Source organism: Hypomesus nipponensis, chromosome 10, assembly GCF_054491055.1.
Source record: "Hypomesus nipponensis isolate SF chromosome 10, ASM5449105v1, whole genome shotgun sequence".
NCBI lineage: Eukaryota > Metazoa > Chordata > Actinopteri > Osmeriformes > Osmeridae > Hypomesus > Hypomesus nipponensis.
The window spans coordinates 6,723,641-6,745,868 of record NC_140370.1 but is presented as its reverse complement, the minus strand read 5'-3'; the positions used below and the strand labels follow the sequence as shown (position 1 = coordinate 6,745,868).

The 22,228-nt window shown below is 42.8% G+C and overlaps 5 protein-coding genes across 5 annotated transcripts; 2 read left to right on the top strand and 3 right to left on the bottom strand.

The window, feature by feature from the left end:
- LOC146271120 (calcium-activated potassium channel subunit alpha-1a-like) lies at window positions 1–9,213 on the bottom strand. The gene is made up of 27 exons (XM_084708353.1): window positions 8,885–9,213; window positions 8,055–8,273; window positions 7,842–7,928; window positions 7,690–7,751; window positions 7,517–7,607; window positions 7,209–7,320; window positions 7,062–7,137; window positions 6,880–6,955; window positions 6,305–6,475; window positions 6,125–6,216; window positions 5,876–5,986; window positions 5,533–5,635; window positions 5,083–5,165; window positions 4,901–4,970; window positions 4,665–4,820; window positions 4,122–4,231; window positions 3,916–3,984; window positions 3,694–3,780; window positions 3,478–3,563; window positions 3,176–3,236; window positions 2,785–2,905; window positions 2,455–2,682; window positions 2,014–2,257; window positions 1,763–1,893; window positions 813–1,007; window positions 574–677; window positions 1–352 (listed from the first exon to the last, which is right to left on the bottom strand). Exons 2-27 carry the CDS (start codon window positions 8,256–8,258, stop codon window positions 244–246), a joined length of 3,039 nt encoding a protein of 1,012 aa, XP_084564479.1. The 5' UTR covers window positions 8,259–8,273; window positions 8,885–9,213; the 3' UTR covers window positions 1–243.
- Window positions 9,214–9,242: 29 nt separating this feature from the next.
- Window positions 9,243–11,364, top strand: LOC146271119 (uncharacterized). Its single transcript, XM_084708356.1, has 3 exons — window positions 9,243–9,880; window positions 9,983–10,121; window positions 10,397–11,364. Exons 1-3 carry the CDS (start codon window positions 9,585–9,587, stop codon window positions 11,147–11,149), a joined length of 1,188 nt encoding a protein of 395 aa, XP_084564482.1. The 5' UTR covers window positions 9,243–9,584; the 3' UTR covers window positions 11,150–11,364.
- A 495-nt stretch (window positions 11,365–11,859) lies between these two features.
- rpp40 (ribonuclease P/MRP 40 subunit) lies at window positions 11,860–14,803 on the bottom strand. Its single transcript, XM_084708358.1, has 8 exons — window positions 14,570–14,803; window positions 14,288–14,432; window positions 14,082–14,150; window positions 13,881–13,976; window positions 13,623–13,748; window positions 12,990–13,188; window positions 12,680–12,814; window positions 11,860–12,225 (listed from the first exon to the last, which is right to left on the bottom strand). Exons 1-8 carry the CDS (start codon window positions 14,687–14,689, stop codon window positions 12,027–12,029), a joined length of 1,089 nt encoding a protein of 362 aa, XP_084564484.1. The 5' UTR covers window positions 14,690–14,803; the 3' UTR covers window positions 11,860–12,026.
- A 487-nt stretch (window positions 14,804–15,290) lies between these two features.
- lyrm4a (LYR motif containing 4 a) lies at window positions 15,291–16,363 on the bottom strand. Its single transcript, XM_084708361.1, has 3 exons — window positions 16,220–16,363; window positions 15,817–15,937; window positions 15,291–15,537 (listed from the first exon to the last, which is right to left on the bottom strand). Exons 1-3 carry the CDS (start codon window positions 16,303–16,305, stop codon window positions 15,478–15,480), a joined length of 267 nt encoding a protein of 88 aa, XP_084564487.1. The 5' UTR covers window positions 16,306–16,363; the 3' UTR covers window positions 15,291–15,477.
- Window positions 16,364–16,594: 231 nt separating this feature from the next.
- riok1 (RIO kinase 1 (yeast)) lies at window positions 16,595–22,018 on the top strand. The gene is made up of 17 exons (XM_084708355.1): window positions 16,595–16,753; window positions 17,126–17,336; window positions 17,527–17,617; window positions 17,780–17,849; window positions 17,937–17,979; window positions 18,252–18,344; window positions 18,465–18,577; window positions 18,771–18,851; window positions 19,037–19,123; window positions 19,303–19,440; window positions 19,656–19,759; window positions 19,893–19,999; window positions 20,228–20,293; window positions 20,506–20,625; window positions 20,838–20,891; window positions 21,135–21,281; window positions 21,382–22,018. Exons 1-17 carry the CDS (start codon window positions 16,698–16,700, stop codon window positions 21,490–21,492), a joined length of 1,692 nt encoding a protein of 563 aa, XP_084564481.1. The 5' UTR covers window positions 16,595–16,697; the 3' UTR covers window positions 21,493–22,018.
- Window positions 22,019–22,228: the final 210 nt, after the last annotated feature.

The following is a 22,228-nucleotide window of genomic DNA, read 5'->3' as shown; positions in this document are numbered from 1 at the left end:
TTCCTCAAAAAATATTTTATTTTTCCACAATATTAACAATTTAATCATAAATGAACTTTGGGGGACAGTGGCATCGCTGGCCTCCATCTCTCTCCCATTAAGGGATGGAGTGAGGTAGGGTCTGGAGGGAGGGCGTTCAGAAGGGGTTAGGGAGAGGTGGGGTCTGTGGAAGGGGTTCAGATGGGGGTGTGTGTGCAGGTGGGACAGGGTCAGTGGTGGGACAGGGTCAGTGGTGGGATGGGGTCAGTGGTGGGATGGGGTCAGCAGGTGGGACTGATGGAAGGGGACGGAGCAGAAGACCTGGTCCGAGGCCAGCAAAGGAAGGTCACCTGGAGGGTTAGTGATCACAAACCTGTAGGACACACAACTGTTACCTTCTACAGAACATCCTGTCACCTGCAGCTCTTCTCCATCATGTTACTGCTGTTACAACCTTGACCACTGCTGTCTGGTTCATCTCTATTGTGAACTGGTGTGTTCTATTGTGTCCTATTGTATTGTGGTGTGTTCCATTGTGTTGTGGTGTGTTCTATTGTATCCTCTTGGGTTCTGTCAGGGTGTTGTGGTCCATACCTCTTCATGGGGCGGTTGGGAGGGTCTAGGAGACGGTACAAGCCAAAACACAAGATCTCCAGAGAATCTAGAGCCCGGCCAAACAGATCTCTGAACAACACACACTGCAGAGAGAGAGAGAGAGAGAGAGAGAGAGAGAGGGGGGCGTTAGAGGCCGACAGAGAGACAGGTAGAGAGTGTGTGAGGTTACGAGTGTGTATGTGCATGTGTCCTCAGTGTGTGTGTGTGTTCTCCTTCACCTGGAGATGACAGAGAGGCTCGTCCTTCAGGGCCAGCTGGGCCAGTTTGGACCTACGGCGCAGCGCCCACAGCTGAGGGGACATGACCCCTCCTCTCAGCTGGTTGTCCCTGACGAGCTGGGCCTCCAGCAGGGGAGTGTCCCCGCCCGTCACCAGCGTGGACACCAGCAACGGAACGTTGGAGTTGAAGAATGTCTGGACACACACACAACACACTTAGCTAGCGCCGTGTGCTGTGGTATGAGAGAGCGACTCAATCCCTGACTCTAACCCTGAACCCCAATCCTAATTTGCGGTGTCTATGAATGTTCAGGTCTGGACTACCTGGCTGGAGAGTTTTGTAGATTTACTATGGATGGAGGTAAATGAGTGGCGTGGCTCCAGACTGAACCCTGTGCCCATACATCCAGACTGAACCCTGTGCCCATACATCCAGACTGAACCCTGTGTCCATACATCCAGACTGCACCCTGTGTCCATTCATCCAGACTGAATCCTGTGTCCATACATCCAGACTGAACCCTGTGTCCATACACCCAGACTGAACCCTGTGTCCATTCATCCAGACTGAACCCTGTGTCCATACATCTAGACTGAACCCTGTGTCCATACATCCAGACTGAACCCTGTGTCCATACACCCAGACTGAATCCTGTGTCCATACATCCAGACTGAACCCTGTGTCCATACACCCAGACTGAATCCTGTGTCCATACACCCAGACTGAATCCTGTGTCCATACATCCAGACTGAATCCTGTGCCCATACATCCAGACTGCACCCTGTGTCCATACACCCAGACTGAATGCTGTGTCCATACATCCAGACTGAACCCTGTGCCCATACACCCAGACTGAACCCTGTTGTCCATACATCCAGACGGCTGAGATCGACCACGGGGGTGACTGTAGAGGGATGAGTACAGGGACTCAATCCTCCTGGTGACTCACGGCAGCCATGAGGGAGTCCAGCACATCCACTGAGAACACCTTCCCCACGGAGAAGGCCTCGCTCAGATTGAAGCTGTCCACCTCCTCCAGCCTGTCGGTCTCATTCATAAGCTTCACCTTCAAAGTGTTACCTAAGGGGTGAGACAGGGTAGGATGGAGAATAGGGAGGGCGAGAGGGGGTGAGTCAGGAGAATCTTCGGTAGTGCAATGACAGCATTGTTCCCGGAGGGTGGGGTCGAGAGGCGTAGTACCTAGTTCCACCAGCAGAGGGACGGACTGTCGGGTTGTTTTTTGGCGTGGTGGGTGGGATCCGTGGATGTAGCCGGAGAGGCTGAGTGCGCTGAGAGCCTCCGTCTGCAGGCTGAGGCCGTTGACGTTGAAGCAGGACAGGAGCGTCTTGGACTCCTCGGTGGATCCCGTCGAGTTCAGGATCACCGTACGCGCACAGCGGGTCACGCCCGCCGCACGCAGGTCGTTCAGACACACGGGCGAACCCTGGCGTGGAGGGGGGTGCAGGGGAGGTAGGGTGAAGGGGGTAGAGTGGGGAACAGATGGAGCAACGGAACGTTGAACCAGAACCCCACAACACACGCCCATTCATTTCAACCGCACACACACATACCCACAACCACAAACTTTAACACCCCCCCATCCAACCACACACAAACCAATGTTCCTCCCCTTACACTCACAGGCAGGAAATAGATGTGAGGGAAGTAGTGGATGTCAGGCCACTCCCTCATGAAGTAGTCTCTGTCCCCCAGGAAGACCACGGGGGGCAGTTCAGGCCTGGTCAGGCTGCTGGCTCTCAGAGGCATCATGAAGGCCCGCAGGCCCAGCCGCCGTCTGGAGTGACGGTCCCCAAGCACACAGGCCACCACGTGCTTCTGGAGGGCTAGGGCACTAGCACTCTGTCTGGTCTGGAGGGTGCCGGACACACACACACACACAAGCACGTTTGTGTGAGAGTGTGTTTGTGTTTGTACGCGTGTGTGTGTGCAATCCCAGTGTCCCAGTCTCACCAGGGTAACCTCTTCCAGGGAGACAGGGGGACACCAGTGGAACATTCCGGTGGAGTCGAGCGTCACCTGACCCTCCGTCTCCAGCTCCTTGGTCCAGTCAGCGTTCTCCTCCTGATCAGGACTGTTAGACAGAGGAACGGCAGCACACACACACTCATGTGGACCTCATCATCACACTCATCAACATGTTTTCTACGCTCACCGGCAGTAGAGATGTTCCATCTGGGGCTCAGGTGAGAATACAGCCCGAGACAGAGGAGGAATAGATCCCTTGGATTGATTTCTTTCACATTTCTTTCTCATTCTCACTAACTCATCTCATGGTGGACCACTAACTCATCTCATGTGTGTGTGCACGTGTGTGTGTGTGTGTGTGTGTGTGTGTACTTACATGGAGGGAAGTACTCCCAGAGATGGGCGTCGTAAATTCATGGCCGAGGTCTGAGCGCCATCTGGTGAAGAAACACACGCTTGAACACACGAATGCACGCACACGGAAGCATGCGCACACATGCAGACAGATGACTAAATAAAGACATCCGGCAGAAGGCAGCATCACAGAGTGGGGCGAGGCCTGAAACCAGTTGTGACAAAAACGGAGGCAGGCAAAGCTGGTGTCGAGCACATCTGGCTTGAGTGTCACTGTTCCCACGAGCCAGTGGGGTCATCTCAACACCTGTTTGGAGTCCTTACCGTGATCAAACTCAGGACACTGGCACGGTCTCATCCTGGACAGCTTTCTTATCTTGCTGTGACACCTCTCACAGTAGATACCGGCCCTGGAGAACACACACAAACACACACAGGTGGACAGTGAGCCATCTCTCCTCGTGAGCTGACAGGCGTCATGGCTAACAGGACGTGAGTGAGTGAGTCCTGGGGTGAGCGCAGCTCCCACACTGCCTGTACCTCCTGGCATCACTAGCATCGCTGGCCACCAGGAAGCCCAGAGTCCCCCGCTTGATTTGGATGCACTTCCGAGGATTCACCAGAACACTAACGTGAAGAGAGAGAGAGAGAGAGAGAGAAAGGAAAGAAAAGATACTTTTTGTTATGTACGATAACATGGCGAGATGACCGGCGTGCCTTCTGAACAGGAAATGCACGGGGTGTAAACAGGAGGTCACGCACCTCATCTCGTTGTCTTCGCTATAGGTTGCTATGCCGATGAGCAGCAGACCCAGCTTCAGGAAGCAGAGCCTGAAGTACCAAACAACCACACACACCACACACACATTCAATATGCACACACACAATGAGCATGTTTCTGTGGGGACAGGACTACAGTTCCCATGATGCCTCTCACCTCATGCTGAAGCTGGGCGACAGTGACTCACTTGCTGGCTTGGGCGAAGGTCATGCCTATAAAAGGCCAGGAGAGGTGCTCTGTGTAGATCTCATTGAACATGCCCTCCAGGTAGAGGTTCTTCCACGACTCTCCCTTCTGCTGCAGGAAGCAAACACAGGGAGGTCAGCATTAGCTTGTGTGTGTTTCTGTGTACTGCATGTGTGTGTCTGTCTGTGTACTGCATGTGTGTGCTGTGTCTTTGTGTGGGTATGTGTGTGTGTCTGTGTACAGTGTCTCTGATGATGGGTTGTCTGAAGGACAAGAATTGCGTCAATGCTGTAGTGAATATCGGCTCCAAAAGAATTATCAGCCAACCTAACCTAAACACATTTTTTTTTATTGATTCATGTACTAAATTTGGTCTGTCTCTTGATATATGACTTCCCTGCCTGTGACATTTGAAGTTGTGTGTATGGGTTGGGTGAGCTGCAGATAAATTGACCTTTGAGGGCTCAATAAAGTTGAATCGACAGAGTCTTTGGCCCATGTGTGTGTGTGTGTGTGTGTGCGTGTAGCCATGTGGACTCCTTACCTCCACATCACTCTGCATTGTGAAAAGATTTGCCAGCAGGCTGGACAGTCCGGGCACCCTGCAGCTCTGGGCCATGAACCCCATCTTTAGCTCCGTCAGACACATAGCCGCATCGCCACGATTCCAGTCCCAGTGTGGAATCTTCTGCACCATGACCTGGAACACACAGGGACCGGAACACTTGACACCCTGACACACACACACACACACACACAGACAGTGTGGGGAGGTGTTACCTTGCTGCTGGGCTTCAACATTTGGACGATCACCCTGGTTCTGGGATGATAGGTCTTGACGGTGATCACACTAGAAGGAGACGAGACAGGAGAAACCTTGTTTGATGTGTGGAGATCTGTGTGTGTGTCTGAGTGTGTGTGTCTGTGTCTGTGTGAGTGTGTCTGTGATTGTGTGTGCTTACTTCTTCAATGTGTCCAAGTCCTCTGCATCTGGGTCGGCAGCAGACCTGTCACAGAGAATCACACAGGCGGACGCTTTGCGCATCTGCCAGAGTTCTCGTGTTAGGATTACACACACACAGCAAGACTCTCCCATTCTCCAACACATTTACACTTCATCCATTCAGCAGAAACTTTAGTCAGAGAGCACAATGGACACTCAGCACAGAATCCAGGACCACTAGTGCACAAATCCAACAGTATTTCAGTGGTTGGTGCCAAGGAACACTGTTTAGCTACAGTACTAGACTGTGCAACAACAACATCATCTCCACTACAATATGGATATTAAATATCCATACGAGCAATCAATCATGTCTCAAGTGCAACGTTACAAAAAACGGTTGGAGGTCTCATCCTTCATCTTCTTACAACACACACACGTCTCTGTGTGTGTGTGTGAACACAGTTACCATGACTCTCTTCTGGTCCTGCCCGTTCTTCACTGAGCCCTGGTAAAAGTTGATTTTCCCAGAGAGACTGAGAAAATACTCGAGCGCAGGGTCAGGGCAGAAGCTGAGGGAGGGAGGGTGAGGCGTCAGAGAGGAGAGACAGGAACCCAGAGAGAGGGAGACTGACAATTCAAATGTCAAACCATGTAGGACTTTGGATAGACAGACTGCCAGGAATCAGTGGATGGGAGCTGCACCAACAACTGATACTTGTTACAAACGGCAGATAAGCCTGAAACTGGACGTGTTTGGGGGAGTCAGATGAACTGGTGTAGCTAAAAGAGGCTTTCAGAGCTGCACTCACTCCCCCAGGAACAGGAGGTTGATGTGAACCTCCCCCCGGTCCTCATGGAAGAACTCCTTCACAAACGGCTCAATGTTGCTCAGGGAAAGATGTCCACACACCACAACATGCCTGCAACACACACACACACACACAGAACATCAGTGTGAGTCACAAAAACAGGAATGGTCTCTGAAGCACATGAAAATCTGGAGTGCTTCTCCCAGACAGAGACTGGGTAGGTCCGCCTTGTATTGACAGATGACTCACGATTTCCCCAAGACGCTGGAATATTCCCCAGTGAAGCGCTTCCTGTTTTCTACGATCTCCATCATCTGGGGTACTAAGCTGGCAAACATCCCCTGTAGACGACACCGTGGGTGAGCCAGGAACAGACATGATGGAACAGAGAGAGTGAGATGAAGGTGGCAGGAAGGAAGGGCGGCGTACCAGGTAGATGAAGATGAACACAGTGATTAGAAATTGTCCTGACACGGTGTAGACCAGGATGTCGCCATAGCCCACTGTGGACATGGTCACCGTTAGGAAGTACACAAACAGGAAGTAGGGACGGCTCAAGGCGTTGGATTTCTCAAGCCAGGGGTCACCGGAGCTCTCCACCTACAGCAGGGCAAACCAAGAGGAGAGAAACACCTTCGGATTTTAACTTCAGAAGCTTTTATCTACTCTGGCTTTGAAAACACCAGGCACTCAACTTTTTATTTTATTTTGCTCTCAATGTTTTCTGAATTGTGTTTTTCCATGCTATACTGTCGTTAAGATGTTACGAGATGCACTGTAGTTGAGTCCATATTATTCTTGCATCTTGCCTGGTCAATACAGACCATTCCTTGACTCTGACCATAGTCATACTGTTAGAACTATGCACTTATGTCCCTTGAATCTCTGCAGTACTTTCTATATTCTTTACTTCATGTTTTTTGCTTTGGATGAAAGCACCTGCAAAATCAATCAAATGTATTTTATGTTCATGATTTGGCGTGTTGCTGGATTCAAGTCCTCACCAGGTGAATGAGGCCGGCGTAAAAAAACAGGGATCCCATGAGGATGGCTCCCAGCCGACACAGCCTCTGAGATGTCCTGTGAAACCACAGAAGAAGAAAAGGACCAGAAGTGAAGTCTCACGCCAACCTAGAACAGTTCTATGTGATCCTAACACGGGGTCTTTCGTTCCATCAGTTCCTACTTGCTGGTCAGGATGTTGAGCATCCCCAGGACAGCTGGAAGCTCCAGGATGTACAGGGCCCGGAGGAACCTGAGGCCTGTGGGACGGAACATCATGAGAACCAGCCTGAGGGAGGGGAGGGAGGGAGGGATGGATGGAGGGTCTTACCAAGCCAGGACCGACCGGTGACTACTGCAAAACATGATGGTGGGACGGTGAACATGTCAACGATGGTTTTGTAGTCCAACCACATGACCATCAGATCCTCGGCAGACAGAAACTGACAAGAAAAGACACAATGCCGTCATAAACAGGAACTAATAACAAGAAAGCAACGTCACATCCAGAGGCAATCAGAACGTGGGACCTCCTAATCTGCGGTCCAACCCTCAACCGCTCAGTTCCACCTCATGCTAATGCGTGAAGATGAAAGCCATTTACGCCTATTGGTGTTGTACATCAGAGGAAGTTCTTACCCTGAGCCAAAAATGCATATGGTGGAGGATGCCCAAGCCCAAGTCCACAAGGAGCAGGGCGTCCAGAACCTCCACACAGTATTCAACGGGCCTGTCAGGCAGAACATCAAACATTAGAGACCCTGACTTCAGCTATTGGACCAGGTAGATGAGCTGGCTTTCTCTGTACTCACCTCATGGTGAGGACCAGGTAGATGACAAAAGACACCATGTTCAAGAAGAACATTAACACCGTCTGGACAGAGAAAAGTAAAAGGTGCTGTTACAATATTATGGGCTGTAGGGCTGGGGGGGAATGAGCGAGGCTGAGATTCACCGTGCTCACCAGGAAGCGTCCATGTGGATGTCGGCACGACACCAGGGTTGACGCGTGCGCTTTAACACGGTCGAAAAAAGGTGGCAGAGGGACGCACTGTTTCAGGAACAAAAACACAGTATGGTTTGTAAATTAGATGGTTTAACACTAGTAGCTCCTAGCACCACCTCCTAATCCCTCCTACCCTCCCTGTAAGACCTAACATCTCCTACTCTTGCTCACCTTGTACTTAGCCTTGTGAGATGTCAGGAGCAAAAACTGGTGCGGTTTCACAACTGATTGAGTCCACTTCCTGAAGAGGATGAGTAGCACGCCTTGCACCCAAGTGACAAGGCAGGTGACGACATAGAGGTCCCATATTTTTGTCCCTCGGTACATACAGTGGCAATATGATATTTCCTCGATGAAGGGTCTTGGCTTATACATGGTACAGTTCAGGATCTGTGTTGAATATTATAAGAGAAAATATACTAGTTAGTTCTGACCAAGTAATTTGATTGGACAGCAGGCATCCCATGAGTGCTGTTATTTTAAGATAACATCACTGGAACTTTGCAGTCCATTTGACTGTTTTTAAATTGTGCAATTACTTTTTCTAAATGTCTGTATATTTTATCCTTATATTAGTTAAAATTACAAAACTGAAAATAATTTCTGAGTGGGCTATTTCTACCTTGAATTGTTATAACGGTTACATTCAATCAATCAATCGACCTTTATTTCTAAAGGACATTTAACACAATATAAATTGATCCAAAGTGCTGTACATACTGCAAGGCAAAACTACGCAATAAAACAACAATTAAAGGTTTCCAAAAGCTAACAAATGAAAATGTGTTTTTACATTGACCGAATGCATTGTTATTGTACCATACAGTACAGTATGCATTGCTGATAATCAGCATGGCGGTGATTCGTTCGGCATTATTAGACAATAAATCATCAATATTAGTACTTCGAGTGTGAAATTGGTTAATTGAAAAGGTAGCTCCCTATATGCTATCTTGCTCATTTGTTCTGAAAGGATGTGATGGCTTAACTTCGTGGCCTACCTTTGGTATCGATGACTTCGCTGTAGATTGTGAATGAATCAACAACAGCCAAGTTAGGTCTTATGTAGTTTTTATCAACTCAAATCAAAACAACAGTAACCAAGTTGTCATCAACTCATATCAAAACTACAGTAGACAAGTTCAAAGTCAAAGGTCAAATCAAAACAACTGTTGACCATCCATATCAAAACAACAGTAGACAAGTTGTCATCCACTCAAATCAAAAGTGTGTTTGTCGAACGTCACATAAATAAATAAATAAAAAAATAATAATAAAAAATAAATAAAAAATTGTCGAACATCACGTGACTACACCGGAAAACAGGTCTCGCCACTTCCGCTTGCAGGGTAATCTGCGCTAACCCAACGGCAAACCTAGCTAGTTTACACAATCAACAATAACATTAACATTATTACCCGTGAATACCATGTATTTATCCAAAACGGTTAAGTACCAGAAGCGGGAAAATCCGAACAGTGATTTTTGCTGCGTACCTCAGTGTGAAATGTCCGGTAAGTTTAATTCCACCGTCAGCTTCCACCACTTCCCAAAGGATGAAACGTTCAGAGAAGTATGGATACGCAATGTTAGACGTACAAATTTAGTGATTAAGAGGACCACGACAGTGTGCAGTAGACTTTTGTCTCCACGGATGTCATTGACGGTGGTCGACGACGCTTAAAAGAGGGGGCTGTGCCCATGTTGTTTGCCTGGAACGACTACTCCCTATCGGCAGACAGACCAAGCGTCTGGGAGAGAGCACAACGGCCAGAGGATGAAGTAAAGGAAAGCATGGATGTTGATGTGCTGCTTCAGTGCCACGACTATTATGCCAAACCAGAACCATCAGCACTAGATATGGCATGTGAAAAAATAAAGGCGCAACAGCAGGTAATAGAAGAACTGCGTAAGAGGGTGGAAGGGGTTACACTGAAGCAATCATTTGGCTTGGAGAGGTTTTCAGCATCGGACGATGACATCAGATTCTACACCAGGTACATATAATTTCATATTTTCATTGCTTCGTATAATCTTAAATGTCTAAATACAGAGCCACAAGCACATCTGTACATGTCACAATTCTTTTACTATTTTAGATTTGCCAGCTACCGTCATCTAGATGCTTTTTGGAGACAGATTGAACCTGCAACTATGAGGATTGTGCGTGTTGGTACGCGAACACCGACCAGCACAACAGCAGCTCCTGACAAGGCAGCTGATCAACCTCTTCGACCAGTAAGCTAGTTCAGACTACATAAGTTGGTTACACTTTATTTTAAGGTGTTCTTCTTACAATAAGGTTGGTATTAGGGTTTGGTTTAGGGTTAGTTGAATATCATATTCATACTTTACTGTAATTACATGTAAAATGTGTAACAAGGACAATGTAAAATAAAATGTTACCCATCATTTTGATTTTAAAACCAGCTTGCTGAATAATTGGCACAAAAAACAAGTATTATCCAAGGATTCTTATCACCACTAAGACTTGTTCCCCCTGCATCCATCAGAGCCAATGCCTTCCACTGATTGATGAGTTGTTCCTGTTCTTGGTGTACCTGTCACTGGGTCTGAAGGAGAAAGATCTAGGTGATCGCTTCAACATTCATCAGTCCACTGTCAGCAGGATCATCAAAACCTGGGTTAACTTTTTGTACACTTTACTGGGTGCTGTTCGGATATGGATGTCTCCAGAGGAAATAGGAGCCACAATGCCAAGTGTGTTTGGCAAATACTCAGACACCCAAGTAATTATTGACTGTACAGAGTTGAAATGCCAGATGCCTTCATCTTTACTCTTACAGAGCGAGATGTTTTCGCAGTATAAATCCCACACTACTGTGAAAGGAATGATTGGTGTGTCACCACATGGTGCTGTTACATTTGTTTCTTCACTCTATTCTGGTTCTATCAGTGACAGTGAATTGTTCAAGCGATCTGGCATTATCGGTCTTTTAGATAAAGACATGGCTGTAATGGTGGACAAGGGATTCAGAATCGATGACGTAGTGCCCTGCAAAGTTTACATGCCACCATTTCTGACCAAAAATTTACGGCTGTCTCACAGTGAAGTGCTGGTCACTCAGAACATCGCACGACTAAGGATACACATAGAGCGAGCAATAAGACGCCTCAAAGAAAACAAACTTTTCGACACAGTTATCCCTCTAACCATTGCTGGCAGTATTAACCAGCTTTTTGCGGTAGCCTGCCTTCTAGCAAATTACCAAAACAAGCCACTGGTCAAGGCACGAGCCAACTGAGAGTAAATGCATTACTTTTTTTTGTAGGGCTGTATTGGCAGCAACCTGAACAGCCTAACCCGGTTTGTCACAGGTCACAGACAGTAGGCCTATGTTATTTTTTTATGACTCACATTCTCGTAATGTTTTTAATGTTGTTAAATATATATGTACTGGTTTTATAGAGTTTATGTGGGGAAAAACATTTATTGCAATAAACAATTATTACTGTGTAACCTTTTGAAGGACATACTGTGCAACATGAAAATTGCCAAATCAAAAAATCTATCAGTTGATAAAAATAAAAGATCAAGTGACTTTACAAACTTTTATCATTTCTGTTGTCCTATCCATTGTCATTACAACCTTTTAGATAAAGACAGGTAATTTTGTAATTACACATTAAAATAAAAGTGATCCACCTTCTCTCTGATGGTTGCTATTGCCTTTGGGTCAACATATATACGCTGCACCAGCATGTCCTCCTGGGTACAGATTACAAAATCGCACCACTGCAGGCCAGTGATCAACAGTTGACCTTGCACCAGCCAGTAGTACATGTGGCTTTCCCGAGTGCCATGCTGCATTTAAAAGATGCTGTAAAGCAGAACTTTATTGAACTCAAAATGTGATTAAAGTTCATTACACCACAGAAGAATTTGTTGTTAACTACCCATCCAAATTAGAATGAAAACACTCAACTTCGATTAATAAAAAAAACTAAAACATGATTACGCTAGAGACTGACTTATTTATTCAACTTAAGAAATACAGTTTAAAGAAAATCACATCCTGAACTGCATACTTCAGTAATTCAGTCCAATTATTTGCACCTACTATTGCCATTTTGGAATAAATGTTGCTGTGAAAAGCTTTGTAAAAGTTAATAGGCACATGATTATGGTGGACACTCATCATGGGCACCAGCACCCATGTGGAGCCAGTAATCTTGGTTTTTGAAGATGACAAAATTATAGAAGTTTTCCCCTCCCTTGTGAAATGAATGTTCTTTGAATCCCCAGGAAACGGGACTGTCCATGAAACCATGTACAGTCAGTGACAGCCAGGATGTGAATTTTGGTTCATCAAAATAACTCCTTAAAAGAGAAGAACAAACACTTGTCAATCACTAGCTTTTTCAAGGTTTTTTCTTACTTGTAGATGTATTGATAAAATACATCATTAATCATTAAGTGGCTTCTTTGGAAATATGATAATCCACCTCCCTCAACTGTTTGATTCAATAGAATTTACTGTATTTTACAACTAACTTTACCAAATAGTAAAGTTGTTGCCCATGATATTAACAGCCTGAATAATCAATATAAAGCATTGGTTGATCTTTCTATTTTGAGAACTTTCTAGGGATTCTATGAAGGACATTTATTGTCAAAGTATTAGTATTTCAATGGCAGAATGTTCCCAGAATGCATTTTAAGTTATATTCACAACATCAATCTTGCAGAATTGGCCTTGTAAAAACAAACAACACATACATGACCATAGACTGCACAATGTGGTCTGCACAATGTAGCAGAATGTAAAACATACCGAAGTTCCTGCAACAGTTTGTAGATGTCTTCAGGTAAAAGCAAGCCTGTGATAGTGCACAGTAGAGCATGGTTTACTGGAATCTGGGGCTCTGGACAAGTGTACGTTGACAGGAAACTAGTTGCAGTATTGTCACTGTAAAGGATAAAACAAAACACTGATGGGAGACTTTCAACTAAAAAAAAATGTGTTTGATCTAGCCATTCATTTCAGTCCCACACAGCCAAAACATTGTTAGGTCTCTTACAACAAAGAGACTACTAAACAAATTAGTTGACACCAGGATAGATATTCTGAGTTCCCCGCATACCAGTCAATATCGGCATTTACAGCTCCAAGCCACTCAAGGAAGTTTGTGGGGTCACAGGAGGATTGGTCGCCGCGCAAATCCGAGTGGTGGAGAGACGGACATGGCAAGTCCCTCAGAGTGAGGGTACTGACATGAGGCCTGTGCTCTGTCCACTGGCAATGGGACAGGAAACTCTGCAGGGTCTTGTTTCCATCCACTCCTACAGGTCAACACAACAATGTCAAAAATATCCAATAAAGTTAACAAAGTATAGGCAACATTTTGGAATGTGGCATTTATGATTACAACACTCATTTTGCTTATGTGTAAAAAGAACACGCCTAGCACTAATGACTACCAGGCTCTTTGGTTGTTCAGAATCAAAAAAATTAAATAAACAATCAATATAAGATGGAGTAAGAGTGGGGGTTCATAGTGTTGACAGTTGTTACGCCCCCTCCAATGGCTCGGGAGAGGAAGAGCACGCAACTGCCCTAGGCCGCACAGTGGTGAGGGATGCGAGAGGGTAGCGCCAGTACAAATACATTTACATCTACATACACAATACAAAATTCTACATATTATGTAGAATGACATCTAATTCTAGTTGGCATTCCACTGATGTGAACAATTTTAAAACAAAGTATAAACTACCTGAGCTGTGCTGGGACAGTAGGAAGTCACTTTTGAGGGTGACCCTCTCCCGCAGGCTGGTGACAACCTTCTTGTAAAATTTCCCTCCAGGAGCCATGGATTTCTCAGTCAGGTTGATGGTCACAACTATTAAATTAACCAATAAACATGTAAATATCCATTTCTTCTACATTGTCTGTTATCATTGTTGTACACATGCCCTCTTGGCTATCAATACACAACTACAGAATTTAGAACCAAATTTCTCACGGTTCTCACCATATCTCATGACACGCCTGTGATTGAAACGCGAAGGCTTTCCTTCAAGGCCAAGCTGTTCATACGTGTCCTTATCCAGTGAAAGAATAAGCTGTCCTTAAGAAACATACAGGAACACATTTAACTCTAGTATTCACAATGTTTCCCCTTGACATGTACATGTATTTTTGCTTCCTCCCCAACAAAGTGCAACCAACTCACTGTTCGGAAGAAGTGCTACGGTGTTATCTTCATCAATTCTTGTCTTGTAGGACAGAGCATAAACACCACCTGAAACAGACACGTGGGTACTTTATTGCCAATAAGTCGGTACACTTTTTTCCTGAAAGGGGCCAGTTGAAGTGTCGAGGAGTAGTAGTCCCTATCTAAATGTATAGCTACTAATCAAAGGCATTTTTTGCACTTACCTTTATTCAGAACATTGTCCAAGAACTCTTGTTCCAGCAATTTATAAACTGGTAAATCCTTGATTAAATAAAACTTATTGAACCCATTAATGACACTGGTCATACGTGATGTAAGGCCACCACAGTCTGGTAAAAACAGCGACACCTGAAATGATGGAACAAACGATTGTCTCAGATCACTCAAACACTCAGTTAAATGGCTTGCTGATTGCATCCAGGGGCAACCTCTTTACATATACAATTGAATTGTGTAGACTTTAAGTAAATTACAGATTTCCTTACCTTATGATTAAAGAAATGATGTGACACGTGAGTTTGATATCTAGAATTTTCGTCCTCAAAATTAGATTTTTCGCACACAAGCAACGTTCTAGGACACTTTTGCAGCTCAGCACTAGACATTCTAATCAAGATTTGACTTATAAATCATTTAGAAAACAAAAAGTAAACACTCATGGTACTTGCTACACTTCACGCCTGTCCCCCTTTCACCAGCGTCATTCAACTCTATTTCGTTCATTTGTTAAACGTAGGTTAACGTCATCGTCCGCTGTCGCCCCCTGTTGTATTGGAATATATATAAATGTCTCTAGGCATTTATATTTTATCAGTTGAGGCTTTGATACACTTACACTTGAATGTTGTAATAAGCACTTAATATACCTATAAGGCCTACCCTTTTTGGTGGCGGACTTCAGTAGGTGTATGGTACAGTTGGTAAAGGTATGGTGCAGGTGGCTCTCACCTACAGTATTGCAAAGGAAGGTAACATACCTTGAATATGCTTGATTCCTATGCATATTCACATGGCAAAAAAAGTCAGGATTGAAATCTTGTTAGGGTTTCTGTCAATTTCAATTTGCCATATTGCTATTTACAAAGTACATGTTGTGTACAGTGTTTTGCACATTAATGTTAGAAAGGAGCCAAATAATAGTTAGCTCTGCGAGAAAAAAACAGAGAATAAAATGTTGCTTATTGATCCAGTCAAGAAAAGTACATATTGTAGTGTGAAGTATGAATCCATACACGTTTAATTACAATGATTTATATAACAATAAATTACAGGACATTACATTACAGAGAACATTAGAGACTGAAGCCACAGAGCTGACTTAGCCCCAGTCTCCTTTTAGTCACTTCTCCTCAGCAGGGAGACATTCCTCACTCAATCATCACTTCTGAAGACCTCAAGCCCCCACTCTCTCCACAATGGTCATCTGAGTAGTGTACAGCTGACCAATGGACACCTGTAGAGAGAGACTTTATTTGTCAGTAAAAGAGGGTTCATTTAATGTTGTTTCTATAAACTCTACTTATAACACAGAGCACATTGAGAACACACATTTAGACAATGGGGACAGAAGTTCAAAGTATCCCCATGTTTTTCTGGTTTCACTTTTTTTCCAACTCAGCTATTGAAATTCTCAAAGAGTCGGGTGGACAAACACAAATTTTTTAGGTAAATTATTATTGCAGTCAAATTTATATCATACACTGTGATGAATACGTTCCGGAGCAGTCTTTACCTGTCTCTTGATGATGGCCAGGCTCTCTCTGGCCTGGTTCAGAAGAAGGTCCAGCGTTTTAGGGTTGTCAACATGTACATTCTCCCTGAAGCCATCCTTGACCCTGCGTAGTGCATACGTTCTGGAAAATAGTAGAATAGAATAATAATTACTTCATCCATGTATTTTGGAAGACGCTTGGTTAACAATAACCACTAGTCTATCATCCATGGAAATTACACTTAATGAAGTTCCAAATTATTCTCTGGGGAAAGGTAACTAGAGCAATTAAATCATGAAAATACTGTGATGGGGCCTGTGAGGTTTTGACATGACGTAACGTTAGTCAAAATATGTGCTGCAACACTCCAATAAAAATCATATGAGGCTACGCATACATTATCATACAACATTACATCTCTACCTGTAGTTATAGGACGGGAATTTCTTGCTTTCTTTCATAAGCATTCTGTACAAAGATATCACTTGAGTTTTGCTCGTTGACGCCATGTTGATAATAAACTTTCTTCTTTCATCAGGTCTATGGAGGATTACTGCCACCTACTGCCTTGGAGTGAGAAAAAAAAGCGCTTTCAATATCAAATGGCACTAACCAGTACAACCAACACGACAGTGCTGTATGCCTGGGAAAGCAAACATACATTTAATGAAAATAAATAAATACACAAGCTCATAATTGACTACAGCTCATAGTGTTTTCAACACCAGTCCTATCCTTTTGAGTTGTTCTATGTTTTTGACCCTTTTGAACCTCCCAGTCTCCGTAGTCAACAACTCACGTGTGCGGAAATGTTCATGGCACGCTGGGCCAGGCAGCCACCCTCCTAATCTTTTTTGGTGACTTTAAAGCTTGTTTGACATTTTACCACTAGTTTAAAACGATGTCTATGACCCAAATTGTACCGGGTCAATTTGATGATGCAGACGAAACAGAAGGGTAATACATCTCAAATTTGAAAGCCTAACTTTAACTATACTGTACAATTGTAGAAACTGTGTGAATGTCTTACTTGAAAACGTGTATGTCTGACATGTTTAATAATCAAATACATGTCGCTAATATTAATGTTAGTAGATATAGCATTGCGTTGCAGAAATAGAAGTGCACATTATAGTTATGCTAAGGTTATCTTTAAAAATCAATGTACGATCCCCAGACATTCCAGTCAGTACAGTAAGACTACTTTAGCTAGAGAGCAAGACAGTGTTGGGGTCCTGTGTTTTGTACAATTGGCCTTGATAAATGTGTTGTCAGTTGGGCTAGCTACTCAACTATTGCATAATTATGGGGTTGGTTATATATTTCCAGTTCTGCCAAAATACAACCAATAGCGGGGATGCCTACATTGAAGTGCCAGGTGGAACGAAATCATCTGGAAACGTCAATACATTCCATGGCTGAAGAGGAGGAGGAGGATTATGATGATGATGAAGATGATGATGAAGACTGGGACTGGGATGAGTCAGGGATGGACTTGACAAAACGCTACACTGCCAACAGAACAGGAATGAATCACCAGGTAGACCACTGTGCATCAAAGATCACTTAATTGGCCCCATCTCTTTTAAATTATTATCTGTTAAACATTACCACGTTCTTAAATTGATTAGAATGTGAATACGTTCTGTTATTCAGACCTCTCAACCAAACGGGTTATTTGAAGTACTAAATGATTTTTATATTTAAATCATATTTAAATATGTTTGCAGGCAAATAAACAAAACTCCACAAGCAAATCACAGCAACTTTCAACCCCCACTGACAAGGCCTTGAGAAAGTTTGAACACAGGATAAACCTAGGTATGTTTGAAATGTTTTCCCCAATGCTCATTGATGTTAGTAATGTGAACACAGCACAGCAGTGCAACTTTGCAAAGGAGGACTGTAGGCTGCTTGCTTTGTTATAAAATATTGTGTAAGAGGAAACGCAGAGCACCAACTGATTTATCTGTTTCATTTTAGATAAGCTCAAATATGCAGATTCTGTGACCAACAAAGTGACTATGATGCAGAAACAACGGGATGCTGGCACGTATGTACCACTATTCATGACATCACTAACATGCAACCAAAAAAACTGGTACCTCTAATTTTTTTTATAATTCTTCCTACTTATTAGGTATCGAGTAAAAGACAAATCAGATCGGGCTACAGTGGAGCAGGTATGACTTACCTACAGTTTCACATATTCTGACATTTAACTCAATCGCAGCTTTATCCAGTTACAGCTCTAAAAAGCTACCAATTCAATGTATTTTGTGGGTGGTATAATGATGATTTGTGTTTGACCAATATAAATGAGTATAAATCAAATAAATGGCCTCAACTGTGATCTGTTTAGGTTCACATGCACCTGTTGACAAATGACATACTGTATAAGCAATATACATTTGGTAGTGCATTATTTGTAATTTACTTGTTCCGGTTTTTTAAGGTCTTGGATCCACGGACTCGTATGATTCTGTTCAAAATGCTGAGTAGGGGGATCATTTCTGAAATAAACGGATGTATTAGCACAGGAAAAGAGGCAAGTATGCTAAACGGTTAACCAGTTTTAGGACTGTTCATAGACTGGATAGTGACAGTTGTTGTACAAATGAATGGGTCATTAATGGGACTGTGCTTCATACATTCTCTCTATAATCAGGCAAATGTTTACCATGCAACCACTGCAAATGGTGAGAGCAGAGCCATCAAGATATACAAGACCTCCATCTTGCTGTTCAAAGACCGTGACAAGTATGTCAGTGGAGAATTCAGGTAAGAATAATTTCAGTTTTTAGCTATGAACGACATTGAAGTTACCCCCAACGTGAGTTTACATGCAAACAATTCAATAACCTTGTCCTAATAAGTGGGTTAAGGATGTGTCATTTTGACCCTTTCTCTTTAATTTCTTTATCTACTTTCAAGAATTGGCAGTAGGTTGAACTAAAAGTAATATGTTTTTCAGATTCCGGCATGGTTACTGTAAAGGAAACCCTAGAAAGATGGTGCGAACTTGGGCAGAGAAGGAGATGAGAAATCTTATCAGGTATGCTGCTTTACACTGACACAGGGGCACTTACTGGATTATTCATAAATCCAAAATAACAAAGACATAAATCATTGTAACTGTCACGGTTGGCATTAAACATTGTCCTGCACAAGAAAAAATGGGGTGTGTCTTCACTGTCTGTCTTATGGGCTGTCTTTTTAACAGCTGTCTTTTGATTTAAGGTTGCAGACTGCAGAGATCCCAAGTCCTGAGCCAATTATGCTGCGTAGCCATGTTCTTCTCATGAGTTTCATTGGAAGAGATGACATGTAAGAACCACTCAGATGGACAAAACCCTTTGTTATTGTTAAAACTTGGGCTTTTAGTCATGCAGTTGTGACTCATTAATGGCAAACAATTTGTTTTAATGACATTTCATACACTTCAAAAGTAAATCTTTACAGCATTTTTTCAGTGATTCATCAGTTTTGTGCTTTTTAATTCTCAGGCCTGCTCCCCTGTTAAAAAACGCAGCTCTTTCTGAGTCCAAGGCTAGAGAGCTCTACCTTCAAGTGATTGAGAACATGCGAAGGATGTACCAGGATGCTCGGCTGGTCCATGCGGACCTCAGTGAGTTCAACATGCTGTATGTTTCTTCTTAATCTGAAGTCTTGAATATTTCTCTTTTTATATTGAATAAAGGCTTACAAAATGATAATGATGTAATGATAATATTTAATTAGTATATTTATTTATATTAAACCATGTTAATGAGAGCCTTTTTATTGAATTTATGGAATGGATGAATTCTCATAAATTAATATAATTTAAATTTGATTTTATTAAATTGATATTGTTAAGGTACCACAACGGGGATGCGTACATCATTGATGTGTCACAGTCAGTTGAGCATGACCATCCCCACGCTCTGGAGTTCTTGCGTAAAGACTGCACCAATGTTAACGGTGGGTTTGGAATCCACTAACATGTCTGTTTAGGACCACTTCTGACAGCTCAGTATATTCACATTCAGCGGAAGTCATGTTGTTAATGTATGTGAATTCTCAAGGGTTGTTCAATTCGTCCCTTTTTCTGTAGATTTCTTCATGAAGCATGGGGTAGCTGTGATGACCTTACGAGAGCTTTTTGAATTTGTCACTGACCCTTCAATCACAAGCAGCAACATACACCAGTACTTAGAAAAGGTGCGTTGATAAGGATGTTTTAGGTGTTGTTTTAAAACAAATACATGTTAGGGTTGGAGTCAGTCTAGATTATTGGAATTGAGCTTGATATATGTTAATTTGAGGATTTATTGAGTTTGAATAGTGCCATGTATGTTATGTCCCCCCAAGATCATAACCCAATAGGCATGAAAGTATGTTTTGATTATGTAATCACTTTGATAACTTCCTGTTTATTTTTTGTTGAAGGCAATGGACATTGCTTCTAAGAGGACGGTAGAGGAACGATCCAATCAGGAAAGCGTGAATGAAGAGGTATGTATAGGAAACAATATTCCCATCTAATGCAGTTGCATTTGAACATATTTTCATATAATCACACTGCAACATCTACACTATGTGACCTATTGAACAAACCAATTGTATTTAGACACTTCCTGAACTAGCTTATTTGGACATGTTTTTACTTTTATATATTCTGTTTCTTATTCAGTATTTCTTAATGAGTATTTTTTAATACACTGCAGGTGTTTAAGAATGCCTACATTCCACGTACGCTTACAGAAGTGAGCCACTACGAACGTGATGTCGACACCATGATGAACATGACAGAAGATGAGTCCTCACTCAACAGGCAAAATGACAATGTAAACTACTTATCAGTCCAGTATGCAATATTGCCAAAAGTGTCAATCACTGAAAAACGTCTATTGATTTAATTGAACAATGTGTTTTCCTACCCTACTATATACTGTATGCAGATACACCTAAACCTCACACCTGTAAACCTCTGCTCACAGAGAAGCAAATGCAAGTGTATGGCTAGTTTATTAATGCATTTGTTTACTTTGTGGTCCAGATTCTCTACCAAACTGTGACAGGCCTAAAGAAGGACCTTTCTGGAGTTCAAACGGTAAATTTTGACTCATGTTTACTTGTAAAAGACCAACACTAGATGTATATTTAAAATGTAATTATCTTGTATTAATTGTCTTCATTTAGGATATGCTTTTATCTAAATGGATGTACAGCAAAGGTTGAACTGTTTTTAACTGTGACATCTTGATTTTGCAATCAAATGCTCTGACCACTGAGCTATATTTCAGGGACCTGTCAAATCCTAGTCATTTCTTGTGGCTATGTCACTGTACTGTAGGTACCTGCTCTTCTGGAGCACTGTGATGTGCTGGAGAACTCAGAGGACGAGAGTGAGGATGACGAGGATGAGAGCGAGGATGAGGGGAGCGAGAAAGATCATGATGATAAAGTGAAACCAGAAGATGACTCACAGATGGATAAGAAGGTACTTCTGCTCAACACACATGGTGGAAGAAAATGGCAATATCTCACTGGGTGAATATTTGAATCCAATACCAATCCATACCAATTTTGTTTTCGTGTAGGAAAGGAAGAAAACAACCAAAGAAGCCCAGAGAGAAAAAAGAAAAAACAAAGTACCGAAACACATAAAGAAGCGGAAGGAGAAGGTTTCCAAAACAAAAAAAGGCAAATGATGGAGAAAGAAATTAGGGAAACCACAGACACACCTGTCTCACTGTCTCACTGCATGGCCTTAACAATAATGTAAAATGTTCAATGACTTGTGTGATGGTTGGTTTGTACAGATGTGTTGAGTAATACACATTTTAGTGTATTACTCAGACGCCATAATAGGGTTTTTACATCAGTATTTTGAGTAAATGAAGGTCAGCTATGTGGGAGAAGCAAATTACAAGCAAAATAAACATAACCATGGTAATGGTTACACTCTTCTATCATAGACTAGTTGCAATGTGCTTAATTTTGAAAGAGCTTCACGTTTCTTGGATCTTTTTGATGCCGTAGGTCACTGTAAAATCTAGATTGCTTCTTATTTTTCCAAGATGGACTCAATGTAACATGCGCATCTAAAAATTATATTGTGCTCCGAGAATATATTTAATTGAGGAAGAGATAGTTCCCTGTGTAGCTGTTTTACCAAAATCTTAGTTTTAAATCAAAAAAATAAATAAATCATCCTTACTCAAGTCATCAGCCTTACTCAAGTCTTGGTTCTTAGTACAACATACTTGGAAAAAAAACATGAATCTGAGGTAACAAACCAGCATCAGATCATTACACTACTAGATGCCAAGTGTGACGACATATGTACATACGTTTAATTTTGCAATATGCAAGCCATCAGTCATCTGCCTAGTGTTTTCACTTTGAAATTCAAACATCAAGTTATAATTTGTTTTTATCTTCATG